This window comes from Thamnophis sirtalis, unplaced genomic scaffold (assembly GCF_051295495.1).
Source record: "Thamnophis sirtalis isolate CommonGarterSnake01/CBP01778 unplaced genomic scaffold, rThaSir2_p1.2 scaffold_3, whole genome shotgun sequence".
NCBI lineage: Eukaryota > Metazoa > Chordata > Lepidosauria > Squamata > Natricidae > Thamnophis > Thamnophis sirtalis.
This window is the reverse complement of record NW_028261383.1, coordinates 13,111,071-13,129,569: the sequence shown is the minus strand read 5'-3', so window position 1 is coordinate 13,129,569 and position 18,499 is coordinate 13,111,071. Positions and strand designations below refer to the sequence as shown.

The following is an 18,499-nucleotide window of genomic DNA, read 5'->3' as shown; positions in this document are numbered from 1 at the left end:
TGCAAAACAGGTCCACATAAATGTCTAACAGAATAACAGTTGGAAGGGATCTTGGAGGTCTTCTAGTCCAACCCACTGCACAGGCAGTAGATTGTCCAGTCTCTTCTTGACAACCTCCAGTGATGGAACACCTGCAACCTCTGAAGGCACGCTGATCCACTGATTTATTGTTGTCACTGCTGGGAAATTTCTCCCTAGTAATAGGTTGATTCTCTTCTTGAGAAGAGAGAAACTTTAATTCTTGTCCCCCCCTCCCAAAAAATACCCCCCACCCAAATATGAGTTTGACGGCACAACGGAAAAGAGCATGCGCAGAAGACGTAGAAAGTAATGCCTACAGTACATAACAGAAACGGTGTTTTCGCTTTTACTCGGGGAGGGGGGCAGCTCTCTAGCCAAGGGGAGGAAACAGCGATCGCGTACAGCGTGTTGCCTCTCTAGGAAGGAGGGCTCTGTGATCCAGGCTCTGTGAGGCCGGGACGGCGCAGGAAATTTTGGCGGGAACGATATGCGGCTGCCCTGCTGAGGCGCAGAAACTCTGAGGGAGCGGAGCCCGCATTCCTCCTCTCCCCCTCCCCCGAACCCGGGAAAGGAGCGAACGATGGCGGAGGCTCTGCCGTGACTGAAAGATGCCTTTCGGCGACGCTGAAGCCGGGGACCAAATGGAAGGCCAGGGATCTCCGGGGGCGGGAAGCGGCGGAGAGGAGACCGGCGAGGGAAGCGGCAGCCCGAGGGGCCTACCCGAGGGGCCCCGGGCGCTTTGCAGCCGCCTGCACCGGCTGTGCCGGGGGTGGCTGCGGCCCGAGCAGAGCAGCAAAGCCGAGATGCTGGACCTGGTGGTGCTGGAGCAGCTACTGGCCCTGCTGCCCCCGGAGCTGGCGGGCTGGCTGAGGGAGTGCGGGGCGGAAAGCTGCGCCCAGGCGGTGGCCCTTGTTGAAGGCTGCCTCCTCGGTCCTGCAGCTGCCCCAGAGCCCGGAAAGGGGTGGCAGGTGAGAAGAGTCAACCGTGAGGGATGCATGGGACCCTGATGTGTTTAGCAGCCTCTGTAAGAAATTCAGAAAAAAGATGTCTGCATTTCTTGGAACTCTTGATACTTTGAGAATGTACTTGTTCTTGAGGGAAATGCTTCGTTTTCCTTTTGGAGAAAAATCCATGGGAGGAATGAGAAATTCAGCCTCAGGGCTGTAAGGACATCCAACAGTTTGAGGGAGGAGGCTAGAATCCTTTCTTTGCCCTTTAATGCATGAATGAATTGAAGAGTTGTTCCTTTTCAGCCTGTATTCTTCAAACTACTTGTTCTCATTAATGACATAGCAAATCTTATTTTAAAGTTTAACTTGCCTGCTTCTCTTCTTTATAAATATCACTGAAAGCATATAAGAACATATGTTGATATATTTATGTTTGGTTGGAAATATTCGGAAGAGGCCTTCATCCTGCAGTTGGACAGACAATGGCTAAAATGATGATGATCATGATGGTATAATGTAATGATCTGTGGGAATGCTTAAGAAGCCAGACTGAAAAACATCATGTAAAGTGTTTCTCAATTCCCCAAAAGAGACTGTCCCTCACAAAACCATCTCAGTGTTCATCCCAAGGTCTGTCCCTGAATTGCCAGGTTGGTAGTTTTTCCACTGCAAGAGGCATAAGGAACCAAAAGAAAAGGAAGGGATGATCAATTCCTTCACACTCAAGAGACAAAGCTTTCTAAATATAAAGGAAAAGATTCCTGGAGGAAGAGATAGAACAGGCATAGGTACATCCACAAAAGAGGAAAGGCCACAGCTATCATGAGAAGGGAAGAAGATAAGCAAGTCCTGATCAGAATGAAAAGAGGAAATAAACAGAGCTAATGACACACTTCACAAAAATGGCAGACATTTATTCAGAAATAGCAGCTACCTTCAAATCAGAATCTTTGAATTCTCTCACTTTGACGTGTTGGGGAATTCCAAAGGTAAGAGAAGTGAAGTAACATAAATACAGTCCTTTGAATGTGGATTATAAATCAGGCTTTTTTTTTCAGATGCAGGAGCCGTTCACCAGAGAGATCTTGGCAGATTTCTGGGAAAGAGGAAATCGATGTACTCCTTCTCAGGGACTGCTTTTCAGGAGGATCCAACTTGGGATACTACAGCAGGTAACTGTAGGTTTCTTCCGAGAGCAGCAGTTCACCTCTTGTTCATGAGCTGTTTCTACAGTATAGTCAAACGCTGAGTCTATTTGTATTCAAACACACTATCTTGCTCAGAATGAACCTCATTCATTGAACTTCCAAGGTCATTTTGAAGATAGAAATAAGAGACAATAACAGTCTAACAGGCTATTAGGCAATGTAATTTGCTTGATTAATATTTTGTAATACTTTACAGAAGAATGGGGAAACTAATTAAAAAAATTAATCCCATGAGTTGAAACTATTGGAATAACCTAATAACTGCTACAGAAATATTGTGTCTTTAGAATAGATTTTCCATGAAAAATCTTCAAACTCAACACTAAATGACTGCATCAGTAACAATAGCAATAGCATTTAGACATATACTGCTTCACAGTGCTTTACAGTCCTCTCTAAGTGGTTTACAGAGTCAGCATATTGGCCCAACAATCTGGGTCCTCATTTTACCAACCCTGGAAGGATAGAAAGCTGAGTCAGCCTTGAGCCGGTGAGATTCAAGCTGCCAATTTGCAGTCAGCTGGCAGTCAGCAGAAGTAGCCTGCAGTACTGCATTCTAACCACTGTGCTACCACAGCTCTTAGGATGTTCTTCAAGTGCCTTAAGACTTCCAGGCTCATTTCTAACATTCTGAAAGGGAGGAGAAGAAATTGCTAATGGATGTTCTCCTGAAGTCAAGTTAGTCAGTGGATTCAGTTCCACAAATCCTTGCTATTCCAACGCACCAGGAGGCTCCCCAATGGCTGTTGCTATTCAAAAACTTGGATGCAGGTGTGCTTTGTGCACTTAGGGAGAGGGGGACTTGGGGACTTTACAGCCACAAGGTCTCCTCCAAGAAAATGCTCATTTCATTTTTGCAAAGTTCTGTTGTGTAATAAGAGAGAAAATGCACAAAACCTTTCTGGGATTGTCTATTAATGAACATTCTCATTCTAGGGCTCTGATCCCTTTGAGGAGGTCACTGTGGACTTTACAGAAGAAGAGTGGGTGCTGCTGGATTCAGGCCAGAGAGATTTGTGCAAAGAAATCTCACTGGAGGCTTTTAGGAATATGTCTGCCCTGGGTAAGGTCCCACTTTGCTCTGGATTCCATTAATTGGGGGAAGTTATTTCTGTCATAAGTAAACAGGGAATATCATGTACTCAAATTGCTTAAGGCAATCTTTTCTACTTAAGGCCTTGTTAGAAATGCTCACCATAGCTTTGGAAAATACCCCACATTGTCCAGTCAACAGTAAAGTCTTAATGGGGTTTCCAGCTGAAAAAATCCCTTGGATATCATCAGAATTTCCTAGTTAACCATTTGCACCCAACATTTCCAAGCTGGATTCATGGCTGATGGCATATCTGTAAAGCAGATGGGCATACTTTTTACAGCAGAAGACCCCCTCAACAGCTGATGTTTATTTTGACATAATTTTATTAAAGATTATCTTATACAAACAAATTACTTACACAAAATGAATTTAAAAATAAATGAAAAAGAAAAAAAATATTTACAGAACAGAAACACCCCTGTATGTATGTGCATGTATATGAAATTTCCCCCTTCATCTACAGCATGTATATTAAATGTTAACACTGTCTTTCATAATACAATCAAATTACTCTTCATTCCATCACCCAATATTCTATAAACTCATGTCTAAATCTTCTGATCTTACTAATTAGCAAAGAAATAGTAAAAAATAAAGTTAATGATATGTAGTTACTAATATAGTCCCTATTTCCATTTAGTTTGCCTTCCACATCCCTCTTTTAACAAAATAAAATTTAAAAAATGATGTTTTTGCAGAAAAGGAATTTAAAACTATTAAACCAGAGATGGGTTCCTACCAGTTCGGCCCAGTCGGTTGAACCAGTAGTGATATGGCAGCATGGGTCACCGGAACCAGCAGCGACCCAGGCCTGCCATGCCCCTGAACTGGTTCTCTGGTCAGTGGCGCCATCCTGTTTTTAATTGAACTGCGCATGCACACGCAGCACGCATACAACATGCATGCAAAGCGCACACGCAAGTAAACCGGCAGTAAAACTGGCCAGAACCCACCCCTGTATTAAATATTACCAAATTCCTACATAATGTCTTTTTCAACACTATTACACATTTCTACAAGAAACTATCCACTCCAAACAATTCAACATCAGCAGAAATAACTCATTATTTTTCCAATAATCAGAAAAAGCATTTTTTCCTCCCAACCATTCTTCAATCACATATTTGTTTGTACTATCCTTTTCCTTTCTCTTCAAATTCTTATATTTTAAATCCACTTGTAATTTTCCTGAAATGACTCCAAAAATCCCTTGCATTTCAATTTAAAATGGTACTTTTCCTCCCAACCATTCTTTAATCACATATTTGTTTCTACTTTGCTTTGCTTTTCCTTTCTCTTCAAATTCTTACCATATTTCAAATCCACTTGTAATTTCCCTGAAATGACTCCAAAAATCTCTTACATTTCAATTCAATCATCCAACTGCAGTTGTAATTCCAGTGAACCCTTGTCTGTAGTCTCCAGAGGGATTTGTTGGTTTTCGATAGTAAACTCTATTTTCAGTAAAGATCAAAAACTTAAGTAAAACTCGAATATTCCTTTAAAGTAGCTATCTTTTGCTTTGGTTAATAAACCTTCAAGGTTTGGCTTTACAGTTAATTCATAAACAATAGATTTTCCCCAAACAGGGTGTTCTTTCTAAATAACTTCATAAATTTTAAATCAGTTTCAAAAGCATTTAAAAGCTTTCCAGAAAGAACTCTAAAATAACTGATTGCCTATATATTGCAATAGTTTACAAAAAATAATTTAGAAAGCTGCAAAGCTATGATATTCCTCTAAAATGGACTGAAGATAATGCCATCCAGCAATTGATAAGGATGCATTTATGGTTCAGCGCATGATGCAACCCAGGACTTTTAGCTGATCATAAGCAGCTGTAGAAATGAAAAGTTTTGCTGTTTGCTTACAAAAATCAGATGCATAAAGTATATTTGGACAATCTCCAGTTCTTTCTTCTAGAAAAAAAAAACAGCTATCCAAACCTGACATCCACCGGCCAAATCCCCTACAGAAAAATGGGGGTGTTGGTTCTCCTCACCACACAAGATGTTATCTCCTCCTCCCTAACAGCTCTAAATTTCAACAGGGATTTCTATTTTTTTTCTTCCAAGCAGATGATGAAATTGAGAATGAGAATCAGGAAAGGTTAATGCCACTGCAAACAACAAGCTATGAAGTAGAAATGATGTTTGACCATCAAGCATATTCAAAAAGACAAGAGAGAAGCCACTCAGAAGGTAGAGGACAGGAATCCTCCACACTTCATCATTCCTTTTCTGTTACTTTACCTGAGAAACGTCAGATGAAATACAAGCCACATAAGATCGTAAATTTGGGGAAGGATTCCACACTGAACAGAGAGACTGAAATATATAGAAAATGTGGAAAGAGCTTCAGAAGTGAGGCTACCCTTTATGACTATGAAAGGAGCCAAATAGCAGAAAAATCATATAGTTGCGAGGAATGTGGAAAGGGCTTTGCTTTAATAGGAAAGCTTAACTTTCATAAAAAGATTCACACAGATGAGAAACTATATAAATGCATACAGCGTAGAAAGAGCTGTTTCCGGAGTATTCTTCATTTACATGGGAGGATCCGTAGAAGGGAGAAAAAACATAGCTGCAGGGAATGTGGAAAGAGATTCTTTGAGAACACAGCTCTTATCATCCATCAAAGAACTCACACAGGGGAGAGACCATATAAATGCCTGGAATGTGGAAAGGGCTTTATTTCAAATGGAAATCTTAATACTCATAAAAGAATCCACACAGGGGAGAGACCGTTTAAGTGCATGGAGTGTGGAAAGCAGTTTATTCGGAAAGCATATCTTACTGATCATGAAATGGTTCACACAGGAATGAAATCATATATATGCACAGAGTGCGGAAAGAGCTTTCGTTTCAAGCGTAATCTTAAGCGCCATGAGAGGATCCATAAAGGGGAGAAACAACATAGCTGCATAGAGTGTGGAAAATGTTTCACTGAGAAAAGTTCTCTTTCTGAACATGAAAGTGTTCACACAGAAGTAAAACCATATAAATGCACAAAGTGTGGAAAGAATTACCGTTTCAGGTGCAATCTTAATCGTCATGTGATGATCCATAGAAGGGAGAAACAACATAGTTGCATGGAGTGTGGAAAAGGATTCTATGAGAAGACAGACCTTACTATCCATCAAATGATCCACACAAGGAAGAAACTGTATAGTTGTGAGGAATGTGGAAAGTCCTTTGTTTTAATAGAAGAACTTAATTTTCATAAAAGGAGTCACACAGGTGAGGAAGTAAATAATTGCATAGAGAATGAAAGTAGTTTCAGGAATAATCTTGATAACCATGAGAGGATCCACATAAGGGAGAAAAAACATAGCTGCAGGGAGTGTGGAAAGAGATTCTTTGAGAACACAGGTCTTACCATCCATCAAAGGACTCATACAGGGGAGAGACCATATAAATGCCTGGAATGTGGAAAGGGCTTTATTTCAAATGGAAATCTTAATTCTCATAAAAGAATCCACACAGGAGAGAGACCGTTTAAGTGCATGGAGTGTGGAAAGCAGTTTATTCGGAAAGCATATCTTACTGATCATGAAATGGTTCACACAGGAGTGAAATCATATATATGCACAGAGTGCGGAAAGAGCTTTCGTTTCAAGCGTAATCTTAAGCGCCATGAGAAGATCCATAGAGGGGAGAAACAATATAGCTGTGTGGAGTGTGGAAAATGTTTCACTCGGAAAATACATCTTACTGTTCATGAAAGGGTTCACACAGGAGTGAAACCATATAAATGCACAGTGTGGAAAGAACTACCGTTTCAGATGCAATCTTGATTGCCATGAGATGATCCATAGAAGGGAAAAACATAGTTGCATGGAGTGTGAAAAAGGATCCTATGAGAGGACAGACCTTACTATCCATCAAACAATCCACGCAAGGAAGAAATTATAGTTGTGAGGAATGTGGAAAGTCTTTTGTTTTAATTGGAGAACTTAATTTTCATAAAAGGAGTCACACAGGTAAGGAAGTAAATAATTGCATAGAGAGTGAAAGGAGTTTCAATTTCAGGAATAGTCTTGATAACCCTGAGGATCCACAGGAGTGAAACAATATAAATGCAGAGTGTGTGGGTAATCTTAATAGTCATGAGAGGATCCACAGAGAGGAGAAACAACAACTGAATGGTGTGTGGAAAAGGATATGAGAGGAGAGACATTACTATGCATCAAAGGATACGCACAGGAGAACTCCTATCAATGTTCTGTGTATACAGCAATCTTCCATTTAAAAAGTTCTCTTAGTTCCTGTAAGAGGATGCACAGACTCCTACAGGAAGTCTGGAAAAGGATTCTGTGAGAGTAGAGACCTTACTATATCCATTAAAGGATCCATAGAGCAGAAAGAATGTATAAATGGAGAGTATGGAAAGGGCTTCAATACAGACTTTCATGTGGCTCAACACAAAAGATCCACACGGAATAAACTGGAATATGGAAAGAGCTTTATTTAGGTGTCAACTTTGAAATGGATCGGGTGTGTCGCAACCATTTTCTCTTTCTCAGCTTTTCACACTTAGGGAAGAAGAGAGCTTTGGAATGTCAGACCAGACATCAACAACTTACTGTCTTGTGGGAACCAAGGTTATCCTAACAGGTGCTGGCCAGAGACTAGAAGAGGTTTCCAAGGAGATGCCAGAACACCTAGTTGGACAACGTGACCTGTGACAAGTGAGGGAGCTGTCCAATCTTGAATTACTGAAAGTGGGAAATAGCCAGAGCTGGTTTGCTTTTCAACTGTGCCCAAATGATGAATTCAATAAACCAGTTCTTTGAGAAAGCTAAACATGTCAAGACTTGAGTTGCTGGATTGGTTGGGTTCATTATTTGACACCCAGAAGGACAAATTAATTCTCTTAAAAGAATCCATACAATTAGTCCTCTGCTTTCAAGTGTTTATTTAGTGAATGTTCAATGTTACTGTGAAATAAATGAAATAAAATGAAAAAACATGACTTAGATAAGTTCTCATACTTATGACTATTGCAGCATCCCCATGATCATGTGATCAGAATTTGGGCACTTGCCAACACATTTATTTATGGTTTTAGTGCTCTGGGAGCAGGTGATTTCCATTTGTAAACTTCAAACAGTTGATGGGAGGGTCACTTAACTACATGATTGACTTCAAAACTGCAGTAATTCGTTTAACAACTGGCATAAATGTTTGCAGACTGGGATGTGATGGACTTAGTTGTCTTGTTTAGTTGGGCTGAATTGTGGTAAGTTGAGAAGTACCTGTATTGCTGTCCTTCCTGATGAAATGTCCAAAGAATTGGTCCCATTAAAAGATTTTGTTGGCTGAAGGGAGCTGTTTGTCCTCCATGAACAAATTATGTTCCTCTGCAGAAATGTCAAACCTTTACATCTAAGCATTTAGCCATGGAATCTGAACCAGGGTAAAGTATGTCTCCATTTTTCTGTGCTCTATGTACATTGCATTTGATTTTATTGTTATGCAAAAATATTCCAATGCTCCAATGGTCTCAGCACAAGAAATTAAACTACCAAAGGAAATGGTCTTTTAGACATAACTTACAAAACACAGGGGGTAGTTGGTTGTGGCATGCAATTACACAGAATAAATGATAACCAATAAAGACATTCAAATTTTGGCTGCATTTGTTGTAAGTTTTAAAGTGTTTTTTAATGACACCTCAAGGAGCCATAAGCTGCTTTGGATAACATCTTTTCTTTGATATATATAATATAGAAAAACAGGATGTCATATCAATTATTAGTGGATTATATGGTGGCTGCATGTAGATTAATGAATTATGGATGTTTCATAAAGGCTTAGTTTCACAACAGAAGTTAGCTAGAATTAGGGATGGAATATTTTCAAGAAACATTAATTGCCATCATTATTATTATTATTATAACTGTACCCCTTGTACTTTGAGGTTGTTTTATGCAATGCATTCCTTTATGTTAGTCTGTCACTCAATGCTGCTCATATTCTTTAAGATCTGCTCAAAATATAACACTGGTCTGATGGGAGAGTCACATCAGACTCACTTCAGGTGAGCCTCCCATAACAGGACCTACTGACCACATGAAGCCTTTATAAGCAGAACACCAACACTGACATTCCCCAAATTCTGCTGAAGATTTTACTTAGCCTGTTAACGAAATGTTCAGAAACCAACCCACAAGCTCGGAAAACAAACCTCCAACTCTCAAATATAACTCTACATAACTGCTGTAGAAAATATTGAAAGCTACTATATATGTTTATATCTTTTTTTCCAGTTGTATTTTCTTCCTACACACTTAGTTTTTTCTGTTAGTCTTATCGTACCTTTTCCTCTATCACAATTTATTGACATAACTGGAATTGGACATTTTGATAAGCAGATCACATCATTTATTACTGTGGACATGAGAAATAAAGAACTCGTATTACTTTCATATCCAAGAAGGTATATTATCTCCTGCCTTGTGCTTCTCAGCTAACAAGTGCTATAATGTTCCTCCTTTTCCAAAGTCCCATCTATTAGTGTGTATATGGTGAGGCTGCTTCCCTGGCTGAGTATTAGACAAGCAGTTCTTGCTATTTAATTTCCTTTGTAGTCCACTTCTGGGCTTCCTTATTAAGCATCAACAGCAAACTCAGAAGTAGTCCGCCTTGAAAGCTTCATAGCCTTATGCCTCCCTTCCAGGTGGTTAAAAAGGCTACCAGACTGCACCAACAGGAGATTTTTGTGTGCTTTCTACTGTCTCCCTATCTGGCTCTTTTTTTCTTTCTTTTTTTCAAAATTTAGCAAAGACAGCACAGATATAGAGAACCAAGGCAAATAAAGGATACACCCCGCTTTAGAAAAAAAAGATACCTTCACCATAGGGTACAACAGAATGGAGAGGACAAAGCTGCTTGAAGGAATCTCCAAAGTGTTTATTTGCCCTTGTAAAAAGTTAGCACCCACCCCATCTCCTAGAAAATGAAATATTTTAGGAAATATTAAAAGGGCAGAATATTTCACTTAAAGAGAGGCAGAAACTCATCCCCCACCCCTTTGTCAATGGGCCATTAAAGCCTGAGGCAGCCTATTCTACATCACCAAGATCTACCTCATCTCATTGCCCTTCATTAGTACACCATCCACCAAGTTTTAACCAAACTTAGCACACAACCTACAAAGCTATGACCTCTGACAGCAACCAATCAGGATATTCTTCCTGTGCCCCAGGAAATTAAAAGCCCAGGAAAGGGCATAAATCCAGGGACTCTCAGCATCTCGGCCCTTTGCTCAGGAGCTCAAGCCATGTGATCCTGTCTACCATTAAACCATCTTTCTAAACAGCCTCCATGTTTCCAATGTCTTTTTCCCCATTTGGAAGTGAACCCAGAGGGGCATTTCTTCCTACACTTACTTATTTCATAATAAATAATCTGCTTGGATTCTGTCCTGGGGTTTTTATCTCCATTCTCTCTCATTTCCAGAGCTCCATCCTGCCCCACTTTAACCCAACGTCCCAGGAGAACATTCACATGTCCAAGAGATTCTGGGAAAGACGATATCCCCACGACATAGGAGTAGGAAGCACTTTTCATCCCAAGGTCGCTTTGTTTATTTCAGCCCCCACCCCCTTCCCAGCATCCTCAACCTCCTCGCCCTTTCGCCAAGCCGCCCCTTCTCACCCCATAAGGGCAAACACTGCGCCAGCGCAGGCGTCCAAAAGATCTTGACGTCACAACGGAGCAGAGCATGCGCAGAAAGCATTACCTGCAGTACAAAGAGCTAAGGCCTCCGCTTGCGCTGGGGGCGGGGGGGTAAGCGCGCTCGTGCAGCAAAGGAAAAAAAACCGGTGGCCTGTAGGCTTTTCCCTCTCTAGGAAAGAGAACTCTACCTCTGGGAGGTCCAGGCTGTAGGAGGCGAGAAGAGAGCGTGAAATTTTGGCGGGAACGATTTTCAGTTGCTCCGCTGAGGCGCAAAAGCCCTGAGGGAGCCCCCACCCCACTCTTTCCCCACCCCCGCGTGAAACCAGGGAAGGGGCGGGGCGAGTGGGCGGAGGAGGGTCGGCCTTGAGCGAAGGCGGCGGCCTCGGAGGGTGTTCACCCCCGCGCCGGGGCTGCGCTGAAGCCGGAGACGGAATGGAGGCCTGGGAGTCTCCCCTTCAGGCGGGGAGCGGCGGCTGCGGCGGCGTGGAGTCCGGCGAGGAAAGCGGCGGCCCGAGCGGCCTCCCCGAGGAGCCCCGCAGCTCCGAGGCCGAGCGCTGGCGTTTCCGCAGCTGCGGTTCCCGGGAGGCCGAGGGGCCGCGGGCGCTTTGCAGCCGCCTGCACCGGCTGTGCCGGGGGTGGCTGCGGCCCGAGCGGAGCAGCAAAGCCGAGATGCTGGACCTGGTGGTGCTGGAGCAGCTGCTGGCCTTGCTGCCCCCGGAGCTGGCGGGCTGGCTGAGGGAGTGCGGGGCGGAGAGCTGCGCCCAGGCGGTGGCCCTGGCCGAAGGCTGCCTCCTCGGCCCCGCAGCCGCCCCGGAGCCCGGAAAGGGGCAGCAGGTGAGAAAAGTGTCATCTTTGGTGTCCCTTTGAAGGGTGGGGGGGGGGGAGTAATAATAAAACATCTAGCAGTGTCTCTATGAAATCACACAGAAGACATCCATGCAGGATTTTCTGAAACTCCTAATACGTTAAGAATTTTTTTCTTGATGCAAATGCTTATTTTTCCTTTTGGAGTTAATTCCATAGAATGAAAGAGACATTCAACCCCTTCTTCACCCTGCATTTCTTTCCTTTAATTCATGAATGAACTGAATCATTTGTTCCATATCACCTGACATTCTTTAGACTATTCATTTTCCTTTATGATATAACAAATCTTATTTCGAAGTCCTCCAGTCCTCTTTCTCTTCTTTACAAACAGCCGGTGGGAACATACATCTAGAGAACATAGGTTGGTATGGTGTAGTGGTCTGTGGAAATGATGTTAGGGGAATGGTTGAAGATCTATACTGAACAACCGAAGTTTTTCAGTTCCCATAAGGAGATGGTGTGCATCTTCCTCACAAAACTATCTTGGTGTTCATTCCAAGGTCTGTCCCTGAATTACATTGCTGTGTCTCCCTACTCAAGAGCTAAATATTATTAAATATAAAAGAAAAGACTCCTGATGGAAGAGATAGAAGAGGCATAGGTACATCCATAGGTACAGCTTTGGAAAGGCCAAAACTATCAAGGAGACAAGTAAAGAAACAACTAATCAGAATGATAATAGGAACTAAAGATAGGCAATGAAACATTTCACAAAAATCTTTTCAGATGCAGGAACTGTTCACCGGAGAGATCTCAGCAGAGCTACAGGAAAGAGGAAATGGATGCAGTCCTTCTCAAGAGTTGCTTTTCAGCAGGTCCCAACTTGGGCCATTTCAGCAGGTAACTCTAGGTTTCTTCTGAGAGCAGCAGAGTTCAAGCTCCCTTCCTGAGCTCTTCTGCAGTACAGCCAAATGCTGAGTCTATGTAGTTGAACAGTCTCTACACCCCACCCCACCCAGCCTTATTCATCAACTCTCAGATCATTTTGGAGACACAAATGAGACAACTTGGAGTCTGAGAGGTTTGTGTTAGGCAATGCATTTGCTGAATATTTTGTAATACTTCACAGAAGAGTGGAGAAACCAGTTTAAAAACCCCAGTTAAAATTATTGCAATAGCATAATAACTGCTTCAGAAATATTGTGTCTTAAGGGCAGATTTCCCATTAAAAAGCCCTAAGATCAACACTAAATAGCTGTATCAGTAAGACTGTTCTTTAAGTGTCCTTGATTTCCAGGCCCTTTTGAAATAGGCCATGGAAGAAATTTCTAGTCGCTGTGTCCTGTTCTATATAAAGCATGTAGAATTTCCTCCCCAAGTCAGGTGAGCCTCTGGATTCTACTTTCTAAATCCCACTTGCGGAGTAATTCCAAACCAGCAGGAAGCAACCCAAAGGGTGCTATGTTGCTATTCAGCAATTTGGATGCAGTCATGTTTTGTGAACTTCAGAAGCCCAGCTATTAGGGCAAGGAGACTGGCGGCTTCATAGTCACAAAACCATGTGGACATCCAGAGGTACGTTTGTTTTATAAGCAAATGCTCATTTGGTTTCTTGTAAAGGTCTGTTTTGTGTAATAAGAGAGAAAATGTCTTTTCTGGGACTGTCTCCTATATAGTATTCTCATTCTAGGGCTCTAATCCCTTTGAGGAAGTCACTGTGGACTTCACAGAAGAGGAGTGGATGCTGATGGATTCTGACCAGAGAGTGTTGTGTAGAGAAGTCACATTGGAAGCTTTTAGGAATATTATTGACCTGAGTAAGTCCCTACTTTGTTCTGGGTTCCATTCATTAGGGAAGAAAGGGTTTTTTTCAATGGGGGTGGTGGTGGTAAACAAAGACGATACTTGCAGTCAAGTTGCTTAAAGTGATACATCTTAAGGCCTTGTTAGAAAAGCTTACTATAGTTTTGGGGAACACCTCAAATTGTCCACTCAACAACAAAGTCTTAATGTGGATCCCAGCTGAAAAATCCTTTGGATATCATCAGTATTTTCTAGCTTACATTTTGCATCCAAGACCTCCAAGTTGAATTCATAGCTGATGCTATACCTGGAATGCAGATGGAGCATGTTTTTCGAGAAGATCCCTCCTTAAAAGCTGTTCCCCTCCCCCTAATTTTATTAAGGATTATCTTAAAAAGTTAAAACATATAAATCAGTGTAATGCAAAATAAATAAGAAAGAAAAGGAAAAAAAATATTTGGAAAATGCAGAAACACCCTCATACCTAAATTTGCATGTATATGAAAGAAATTTCTCCATCTCCAACAAGTATGTTTAACATTAACAACTTATCTATCAAAACACAACCAAAATACCTTTTCATTCCATGTGTCAACAATATTCTATGAACTCATCTCTAAATCTTCAGATCTCCTTAATATTCAGAAAAGATCCAGTAAAAATTAACAAAAATATCTAATAACATAAATACTTAATAATATATTTCCCACTTCCACTTAGTCTCCTTTTGCTCATTCCTCTTTTAACAATTAAACTTTGCAAAAAAGGAATTAAAAACTTATCAAATGTTGTCAACTCCTAGCTTCTTCCTCCCATCTATCATTAAATCCCATATTTTTTCCTATATTCTTTTCACTCCAAATTCTTATCATCCTTCAAGTTCACTTACAATTTCCTTGAAATAACTCCAATAAATCTCTTATATTTCAATTTAAAATGGTATCATTCACTTGCATTTATAATTCCAGTGAAGCCTTGTCAGTTGTCTCCAGAGAGACAACTGTTGTTAGTTTTAGTTACTAACTTATGATTCCAGTAAAGAGAGAAAAGGTTAAAAGCATGATGGAACCTACAACCTTTAGCTGATAACAAGTGTCTGCAAGAATTGACAGCTTTTGCTGTTAGCTTACAAAAATTGGCAGTATAAAGTATAAATGGGCAATCTCCAGTTCTCTCTTTCATCAAAAAGTTTCGGCAGTCCAAGCCTGACATCCACCTGCCGGTTTTGGTGAAATCCCCAAGAATTTCCTCACCTCATGAAAAGTTATCTTGCCCTCTCCTCACAGTTCTAAATTTCCATAGAAATTTCTATTTGCTTCTTTCCAAGCAGGTGATGCAATGGAGAAGGAGAACCAGGAGTGGTTAATGTCGCTGCCAACAGCAAACTATGAAGGAGAAGTGACATTTGACCATCAAACAAATCCAAAAATACAAGAGGAAAGCCACTCAGAAGGTTGGGTGGAAGAGCCCTCCACATCTCATCATTTCTTTTCTCTTACTTTACCTGAGAACCTTAATAGCAAACACAAACCACAAAGTATTGTGAACTTGGGGGAGGATTCCAGTTGGAGTAGAGAGACTAAAATATGCACAAAATGTGGAAAGAGCTTTGATAGTAATGCTAGCCTTAATGGCCATCAGAGGATCCACATAACTGAGAAACCATATAGTTGCGAGGAATGTGGAAAGGGCTTTGCTTCGATAGGAAAACTTAATTCTCATAAAAGGATGTACATAGGAGAGAAACCATATAAATGCACAGAGTGTGGAAAGAGCTTCTGTAACAAGGCTAGCCTTAATGGCCATCAAAGGATTCACATAACTGAGAAATCATATAGCTGTGTAGAATGTGGAAAGGATTTTGCTTTAATAGGAAAACTTATTGCTCATAAAAGGATTCACACAGGAGAGAAACCATATAAATGCACAGTGTGTGGAAAGTGTTTCCATTTCAGGCCTAGTCTTATCCGCCATGAGAGGATCCACAGAAGGGAGAAAAAATATAGGTGCAACAAGTGTGGAAAGAGATTCTTTGAGAATAGATCTCTCACTATCCATCAAAGGAGTCACACAGGGGAGAGACCGTATAAATGTCTGGAGTGTGGAAAGAGCTTTTTTGAAAACAAAGGTCTTACTCGTCATCAAAGGATCCACACAGGGGATAAACCCTATCAATGTCTGGTGTGTGGAAAGAGCTTTAGTCAGATAGGACATCTCAATTCTCACAAAAGAGTCCACACAGGGGAGAGACCCTACAAATGCATGCAGTGTGCAAAGAGCTTCCGTTCCAAAAGTTCTCTTAATCGCCATGAGAGGGTCCACACGGGGGAGAGAAAATATAGCTGCGGTGTGTGCGCAAGGAGATTCTTTGATAACAGAACCCTTGCTGTCCATCAAAGGATCCACACAGGGGAGAGACCCTATAAATGCCTGGAGTGTGGAAAGAGCTTTATTCAGAAAGGACAGCTTAATTATCATCAAAGAATCCACACAGGGGAGAGACCATATAACTGCATTGAGTATGGAAAGCAGGAAGAACATCTTACTCAGGAAAGAATCCACACAGGAGAAAAACCATATAAATGCACAGAATGTGGAAAGAGCTTCTTTAGCAAGACTGGTCTTAATGGCCATCAAAGGATCCATATAGCTGAGAAACCATATAGTTGCACGGAATGTGGAAAAGACTTTGCTTTAATAGGAAAACTTAATTCTCATGAAAGGATTCACACAGGGGAGAAACCATATAAATGCACAATGTGTGAAAAGAGTTTCCATTTTAGGGGTAGTTTTAATCGTCATGACAGGATCCACAGAGGAGAGAAAAAACTTAGTTGCCAGGAATGTGGAAAGAGATTCTTTGAGAAGGCAGCCCTTACTATCCATCAAAGGATCCACACAGGGGAGAGACCATATCAATGCACAGAGTGTGGAAAGAGCTTTTTTGACAACAAAGTTCTTACTCGTCACCAAAGGATCCACACAGGGGAGAGACCATATAAATGCCTGGAGTGTGGAAAGAGCTTTACTCAGAAAGGACATCTTAATTCCCATAAAATAACTCACACAGGGGAGAGACCCCATACATGCACAGAATGTGGAAAGAACTTCAGTTTCAAAAGTTCTCTTAATCGTCATGAGAGGATCCACACAGGAGAAAAAGCATACCCGAAGGCAGTGTGGGAAGAGATTGAAAACACAGCCCTTACTATCCATCAAACTATCCACCTGGCATAAACTATAAATGCCTGGAATGTGGAAATAGGTTTAGTCAGAAAGGCAAACTTATTTCTCATAAAAGAATCCATATTATGGACAGGCCATATACAGCTAGTCCTCAACTTACAACTGTTCATTTAATGATCAAAGTTACAATGGAAAAATGAAATAAAAGGAAAAAAGTGACTGAGACCAGTTTTCATACTTGTGACCATTGCAAAATCCCCATGATCATATGATCAAAATTCAGATGCATGGCAACTGGTTCATATTTATGACAGTTGCTCTGTCCCAAGGTCATCTGTTCCCCTCAATGAGGAAGCCAGATTCCATTAACCACCAGCTTATTAACTTGCTAACTGCAATGATTCACTTAACGGTGGCAAGAAAGATCGTAAAATGGGGCAAAACTCACTTAACAAATATCTAAAATTCCATTTGATAAGTCGAGTATCTGCATTTATGATTCTTGCGGCATCCAGGGTCATGTGATTTCCATTTGGAAATGCAACAAGCACAGTCAATTGGGAAGGCAGTTTCACTTAACCATATGTATTAAGTGAAACTGCTTTCCCACATTGACTGTGCTTGTTGTAAGTTTCCAACCATACCTGAGAACCGCAGTGATTTGATTAACAATTGTGGCATAAAGGGTTGCAAACTGGGTCATGAGTGACTTAATTGCCTTACTTAGCAATGTAAATGTTGGGCTCAATTGTGGATGTATGTTGAGAACTACCTGTATTACTGTCCTTCACTTTGAAATATGAAAACACTTGATTTCATTAACTGATTGGGTGGGTGGGTGGGTGGATGTTTGTACCCCATGAGCAAATTATATTCCTCTTGAAGACTTTATAACTCAGTGTTTAGCCACTTATAAACCAGAGTTTGTAGCTACTCTAAATGTGATTTTGAACCATAAAGAATGTCCTTTTTTCAGTGCTCTTTGTATGGATTGGTGAGTATATCACATTATTGCACTTGATTTCATGATTATGGAGGAACGTTCCAATGTTCCACTTTATTTTCTGACATTAATTGTCAAAAAATGCAAGTGGTGTGTTTCCTCTAAACTTGTTTTAATCCTGAGAATTACAAAGTCATTGGAGATGTTAAAATGTATACCTGCATAGGCCAAATAGCCAAACAAGACTGGCACTCATATTTTAAAGAATGTGGCCTGGGCCTTGACACATGACACTGTATGCAGCAGATTAGCTAATAAGATTGTATTGGACTGGTGGCATTAATGGTTTTAAATCTGTCCAAACTCCTGATAAGGAATTGTTACTATTTCTTAGCTGCAGGCAACAAAGGTTCATTTGGCCTCACTACAAGAAATTAAATAACCAAATCCAATGGTCTTATTGACAACTAAAGAACCAGGAGCACAGTTTTTTCTGGCATGCAGTTACACAGAGTAAAATGTAACAATAAATACATTCAAATATTGGCCGTGTTTGCTGTAAATCTAAGTTTTTGTCAGGCTTAGAAGCCATCTTTGTGTAGGGCCTCAAGCCTGCCACATATTCAAATATATTCTATTGTGGGAAACTGGGAGGGTTTTTTTTATGAAGCATGGGAGATGTATAGCCAAAATAATAATCTTTCTCAGAAAGTCAAGATCGCCTTGTCTTTGCACCTGGACGGGTGTGAATGGGAGGAATCTTCCTTCGTGGCAATGACTGATTGGACCATGTGATAGACTTG

At 41.1% G+C, this 18,499-nt stretch overlaps 2 protein-coding genes across 3 annotated transcripts; both read left to right on the top strand.

Annotated features, from left to right (window-relative positions):
* The first annotated feature begins 467 nt into the window (after positions 1-467).
* Positions 468-8,247, top strand: LOC148047220 (uncharacterized). The gene is given in 5 exon segments (XM_087711237.1): positions 468-989; positions 2,030-2,143; positions 3,116-3,242; positions 5,354-7,031; positions 7,033-8,247. Coding segments are annotated over 5 exon segments (2,436 nt in total). The 5' UTR covers positions 468-629; the 3' UTR covers positions 7,190-8,247.
* A 2,833-nt stretch (positions 8,248-11,080) lies between these two features.
* Positions 11,081-17,581, top strand: LOC106545505 (uncharacterized). 2 transcript variants are annotated; one of them, XM_087711235.1, is made up of 4 exons: positions 11,081-11,791; positions 12,551-12,664; positions 13,455-13,581; positions 14,895-17,581. In XM_087711235.1, exons 1-4 carry the CDS (start codon positions 11,390-11,392, stop codon positions 16,802-16,804), a joined length of 2,553 nt encoding a protein of 850 aa, XP_087567361.1. In that variant the 5' UTR covers positions 11,081-11,389; the 3' UTR covers positions 16,805-17,581. The 2 variants fall into 2 exon arrangements, with proteins under 2 accessions (XP_087567361.1, XP_013917576.2); XM_014062101.2 differs by having other exon boundaries at positions 11,082-11,791; positions 14,898-17,581.
* Positions 17,582-18,499: the final 918 nt, after the last annotated feature.

What these genes read in the sequence shown, in the direction of transcription:
- LOC106545505 (XM_087711235.1), top strand. Translation starts at nt 11,390, where the DNA reads ATGGAGGCCTGGGAGTCTCCCCTTCAGGCGGGGAGCGGCGGCTGCGGC. An exon ending in AACTTGGGCCATTTCAGCAG is followed by an intron (nt 12,665 to 13,454) that starts GTAACTCTAGGT and finishes TTCTCATTCTAG; the next exon opens with GGCTCTAATCCCTTTGAGGA. An exon ending in TAGGAATATTATTGACCTGA is followed by an intron (nt 13,582 to 14,894) that starts GTAAGTCCCTAC and finishes CTTCTTTCCAAG; the next exon opens with CAGGTGATGCAATGGAGAAG.